A 6,023-nucleotide genomic window follows, 5' to 3' on the forward strand; every position below is an offset into this window, starting at 1 on the left:
CGCAATTTGTTTTTAGTGCAGTTATTTATGACCGAGCTGAGATGACTAACTCGCTACACTTGGTGTAATCGTGAGTTAGCCTGGATTTGAACTCAGGATATTAGCAGTGCATGGACATGGTATTAGCCAATGCCCAAGAGGAAAACCAAATTATCTAATTTATTCACAATAATTCTAATCATGTCCATTACATTGGTCACCCAGCTTGCACAAGCTGAATTCCAAGCTTTGATTTACCCAATGCTTCCGCTGAAGCAGTCACATTCTCCACCGCTAGATGGAGTCCTATTCAGAGGACTGCATGCACCAACACGTTTTTAAGCATTATTGTTCCGCTTATTTACCCAGGAGAGGCACGTGCACTGCGGCTGAAATGCCAATAAATCATAGCAGCCCACCAGTGAGGCAATGGTGCATGAGAAGGTTACATATCCAGAGGGCAGTGGGTCCATGAGAATCAATACCTTGGAGATTATGTACAGGAACTTGCAGGTGATGTGCATGAGGTCAGGCGAGTCTTCGGACCTCACCATAGGCAACATCAAGTCCAGAATCCACTCTGTCAACAACACGTGTGCACGACATGTGGCTCAGTGGCTCGGTGATCTGTTGCCTGATGAATGCAGAGAGAATGCTTGCGAGTTGGCAATTATAACTCTTAACTTTCTACACTTATTCAATAGTTTTATGGCAAAATTCTAGTCATTAATAACGAAAATATTGTCATAAAACTACCGCGTGGCTTAACCCAAAAACAAAATAGGGATCCTATCATTGGCTACGAAAACCTACACTTTCATTTTCACTCCGTCAATACCAAACAAATACGAGAATAAATGTATAGAATTCAGAGGTTTATACATTGCTATGAGGTGCAAATGTTGTGGCATTTCATTTTCTGTTTCAAGGTTTATCAATCACAAGAAGAGCACATGTCATTATCATTGTCGTTTTAAACTAAAATCATTCAAACAACCGACTCACAGGAGCGAATTATCCAAACACCTTTATTGAAGACCTCACGGCAATGATGTGATACACAAGGTGAAGTGGCGTGTACGCTTAAGAGGAATATACTGACCCAAATGTGGATCCAGTAAGTGTGGCTGCTCCTGGTATTTGTTCATTATCACTGCATGGGAACAAATAGCAATACATTAGCTAAAACAATAAAAAAAGCAATGACTTCTTCACGTATTGATCTCGCCACTTAAAAAAAAATATTAAAGTATGTCTTACACACCCCATTGGCCCCGCAGCCTTCTGTAAAAGAATACATTCAGCAGCATTGATTCAAGACAAGCAAACTCTGGACCAGTTCCAACATATCATCAGCAGGATATATGGGTCCTTGGTCAACACGAAATTATATAACACGTAAAACCAAAAAATCATGAGCGTCGTTGTGGAAACAATCTCTCCTTCAAATATCTGTCCACAACCCACCGGCTCTATGGCCTCGTGGGTCCAGTTCTTGCTTGTATTGAATCAATGCTGCTGAAATTACGCACTCCCACAAGGCGGTGGGCGGATGGGTTGAGTTAGAAATACTTTAAGAATAGTTTTTCCCCTTTTTTTTAGCAACAAAACAGGTGTTAAGATGTTAAAACACCAAACTGAAACCTTTTGCGTGGAATCATGTCACTGCATTAACCACAGATACTTGTGGTGAAAATACAAAAAAAAACATGCTCTGACAGCTACATCAATGGACCTCCCATGTGCTGGTGTGGACCAATCAGTTTCAAAGACAATTCATATACTATCCGAGTATGTTTTTTGTTTGCATTCTGACCACAAGTATCTGTGGTTTAAGCAGACATGATTCCTTGCCAAAGGTTTCAGTTTGGTGTTTTAACATCTTAACACCAGTTTTGTTGCCAGAAAAAAGTGGAAAACCTATTATATTTTGACACTGGCAAAGGAGTTCCCATGATAAGAATTTTTTTTTATTACGTGGCGAGACAGATATATAAATGAGACATTGCCTGCGTATCTATTGCATCGTTCCTGATATTCCCATTTAAAATTAACCATTTGCCGAACAAAGCATTGACATGGAGTTTACTCCCAAATTGATCACAATGCAAGGGACGCAGTGGGCTGGCTTGTCTCGCTGTTCCGCCGCAGTGCAGCAAAAGCCATTGACATCGAAACTCGCTGTTGCTGCCATCATCGTCATCATCATCCACGTGCACTGACCAGCGTGGCGTGGCCTACATTCAGCAGTGGAGTGACAAGGGGCTGTACCCCCTCCCAAACTGGACACCTTTGTTTGATTTATTTTCAGAAATTTACATTTAAGATTACAAATTAATATTCACCCGCGATTCCGAAAGTGAGGGGGAAATCGAACCCCTGCCCCTCCCAAATATACAAGTCAAACTCCGCCTATGGCTGTACATTGTTGTTGTTATTAAGATTATTATTGATTCTATACACATTGATATGCCAATGTAACTTTTCTGCGCAAAGCAGTGAACAAACATGCACAAACGAGACAGACAACACAATGAGAAACAGTACCATCGGGACACCTAAAACGAGACCAGAATATGTTTCTACACGAATTGCAGCTCTGGATCCCGGCAATTAATGGGATTGCGCCATGGGCCGCCAGATCCTTTCCCCGACTAAATAAATACACGACCCTACCGACATTGAAATCACAAGCCACGGCATTGCTTCGTCTCATCGTAACCAAACAGAATGACAACTCTGTAGGTAACGACGACGACATTTTCTCTCTGTCGGCTTGTTCCCTCCATCTCAGAAAAGTTCACGAGTTCAATGGCAAAACTGCGTCGTGGTCTGCTCGCTAACGCCACGGGTTGGGGGGGGGGGCATTGACGAGCCGTCGTTGTTGTCGTTATTGTTGTTACATCGTTGTAGTGTCGACATGAAACCCGCACTCGTTAGATGATCACGCGCGTGTGGCCGCGTCACGGGTGGTGTGTGTTCAACTATTAACTATTTTACTTTACCAGGTAAGGCCCACAGAGCTGTCTATAGTGCGCGTTTTCAGAAGCGTCTTGTGGGAATGTGCACAGCAGCAATCGTCAGGGGTCGGGATCGAACCCCACGGCCTCCTGTATATCAGGCGAGGTAGTTAACATCTCCTAGCCACCGTGATGATGATTATGAGACAGACGCAGACTCCAAATATACAGCAGGCAGGTTCAGCATCGAACCCCACGACCACGTGTACACCAGGCGAGGTAGTTAACATCTCCCAGCCACCGTGACGATGATGATGATGAGAGACGCAAACTCCAAATATACAGCAGCAGGCGTCAGGCTCGGGATCAAACCCCACGACCACTTGCACACCAGGCGAAGTAGTTAACATATCCTAGCCACCGTGATGCTGTGTGTATGTGTGTGTATGTGTGGGTGTGTATGTGTGTGTATGTGTGGGTGTGTATATGTGTGTGCCCCATCCCCGTTCCGCACAGAAGAACTGCTCGGTGATCTTCTCGTTGCCGGTGGGCTGCGATGCGGCCCCCGGGAGCGCGGCGAGCAGTCGGCGGACCCCCTCGCCGTCCGCGAAGGCGTAGAGGACGCTGCTCAGCGCCTCCAGCTCGCCCCCCTCGTCATCGCCGCCACCTCCTCCCGTCTCGCCGCGAGTCATTCTCCTCGCTTGGTGCGAGCCACGAGGCGACGCGCGAGGTCGCTCGGCTGCTGGGACGGGTGACGGTGGCCGGGTCTGTTCGCTCGCTCGCTGACAACCACAACAACCACCACAACAACCACAACCACAGCAGCAGCACAATCACCACAGTAGCAGCAGCAGCGAGTTTCAATCTCGCCGCCAGTAACCCGGAAGTGAATGGGCGGGAGGGGGGAGCCGCATCCGGAGCGGGCGCTGTGCGAGGGAGGGAGGGGCGAGTCTCAGCAGGGACGTGGGGGGGGGTGGATGTGGAGGGTGTGATGGGGGTGGTGGAGGGTAGGGGTGTTGCCGTGTTGGTGGAGGGTGGGTAGGTGGTAAGGGTGGTGATGGGGTGGTAGTGAGGGAGGTGGTGGTGATGGGGTGGTAGTGAGGGAGGTGGTGGTGATGGGGGTGGTGGCGGAGGGGTGGGTGGGGGTGGTGGTGAGGGTGGGTGGGGGTGGTGGTGGAGGGGTGGGTGGGGGTGGTGGTGAGGGTGGGTGGGGGTGGTGGTGGAGGGGTGGGTGGGGGTGGTGGTGGAGGGGTGGGTGGGGGTGGTGGTGGGTGGTGAGGGTGGGTGGGTGGGGGTGGTGGTGGAGGGTGGGTGGGTGGGGGTAGTGGTGATGGGGGTTGTGGTGAGGGTGGTTGTGAGGGAGGTGGGGGTGTTTGCGAGGGTGGATGGGGGTGGTTGTTTCTCGACGATTCTTCGGCTTCGGTGCAAGTGGAGACGCTCGCTCGCTGTGACGCAGCACGCTCAAGTGACGCTCAAGTGAAATGTACAAACGGGTCCGTAGTTTTTTTGCTTGGACGGTTTAATTAACGCTGCTTCTGTGGTTATGGACTCCCAACGAGGCCGTAGAGCGGCTGATGTGATGTGTAAAACGACGTTCTACGTAAGGAGAGAGAGAGATGTCTCGTGAGTAGGGACGGATTGAGGCGTGTTCTGTTTATTTTGCAAGGCGCCGTTCTGGACCCGAGAGGCGCGAAATCCGTTCGGGGGAGGGGAGTGGACAGGCTGCGGCGTGGTTACCGTGCAGGAGAAATTACAGTTCAAGTTCATTGATTAGGTAGAGCCCTGTGAGCCATTCGGCTCTTGAATCGGGTGCAACCGCAACAAACAAAAACATGAACAAGAAAACATCTTAAAGTGAATATGTGACTAAGTGCAAACAGAAAATCCAAGAAAAGACAGCAAAATATTGCAGAAAAAGCACCGTACACCAACGCTGTGTGCAAAAAAATCCCAGTGGGATGCAAGTCAAACAACAACCACAATACAACTTATATTAAGGCCATCAGTCTTACTCTGTACTACAACAAACATGGCCAAACTAAAAACACTTTTCGAAATCACCAAAATAAAGCCGTGAAAGCAATGAAACAGTGATCATCGGAACTGTGACGGAATTTTCACAATAAACAACATGTACTACCAAAACCCTGCAGCCATGGCTGTCTGCATGAGTCAAGTGAAGACTCGATCATAATTTCCACGTGCCGGTTTACCCGATTTGCGGATTAATCGCGCACCTGAGACTTTGACATCAATTAATGAACTCGTGGATTTTCCCATTAGCCCAAACTAATAATCTAAAAAACAGTCATACAACATTGTTATTCTTGGAAATGTTTATTACAAGCCACGTGCTTTAACCGAACACTGGTTAATCCGAAATCCACGCGATCGCCTCTACAGTACAGTAGTTGCAATATCTTACTAGAGCGGGCTAAGTTTGATGTGGATTGGCGTGGCTCTGCTGTCATCCACTTCGTGAGCAGGGTCTTCTGCGCGTCAAAGTGCAATCACCGAGCACGTATAGAAGGGTCGTCCATAAATGACGTCACGCGATTTTGGACGATTTTTGACCCCCCCCCTCGTCACACGGCGTCATAAAAAGTCAGACCCCCCCTCAAATATGACGTTACAAAGCTCTGCCCCTCCCCCCAAACCATATTTCCATTTTGAAAATAAAAAAGGTTTCAGTTTGGTGTTTTAACATCTTAGCACCTGTTTTGTTGCCAGAAAAAAAGAGGAAATCTATTCTCATGAAAGTCTTGGTCAAGCCCTTCATCCAGCAGTGGCGAGACCACGTCTCGTTTTGCATACGTGCTGACGTCACGACGCAAAACCATTGAACTCTTGGCAGGCACGTCAAAACAGTGACGTAATCACGCACGAACCAGTCACTGCAGTTCGGCGGTGACGTCTACGACGCACGCCGAATGTCACCCTGACAACCTCGACAGGGTGTGCGTAACGACGTCATCGCGCACACCCGTCGCCCGAGGCGTGCGTGGAGACGCGCGTGATGGCGTCATCGCGCGTGCCTCTCTTGGCCGAGCGGTGCGTGGTGGCGTCATCACGCACGGTCCTCGG

At 48.6% G+C, this 6,023-nt stretch overlaps 1 protein-coding gene across 2 annotated transcripts in view; it reads right to left on the minus strand.

Annotated features, from left to right (window-relative positions):
* The window catches only part of TBCD (tubulin folding cofactor D), a 112,601-nt gene extending 108,759 nt beyond the window's left edge, over window positions 1–3,842 (minus strand). For both annotated transcript variants that reach the window (XM_078867249.1, XM_078867248.1), the window contains exons 1-3: window positions 3,454–3,842; window positions 1,082–1,132; window positions 465–559 (exon numbers count right to left, since the gene is read on the minus strand). In XM_078867249.1, the coding sequence (XP_078723375.1) occupies window positions 465–559; window positions 1,082–1,132; window positions 3,454–3,631 (324 nt within the window). In that variant the 5' untranslated portion in view covers window positions 3,632–3,842. The remainder of the gene's footprint in view (window positions 1–464; window positions 560–1,081; window positions 1,133–3,453) is intronic.
* Between the last annotated feature and the right edge of the window lie 2,181 nt (window positions 3,843–6,023).

This window comes from Lampetra fluviatilis, chromosome 23, assembly GCF_964198595.1.
Source record: "Lampetra fluviatilis chromosome 23, kcLamFluv1.1, whole genome shotgun sequence".
NCBI lineage: Eukaryota > Metazoa > Chordata > Hyperoartia > Petromyzontiformes > Petromyzontidae > Lampetra > Lampetra fluviatilis.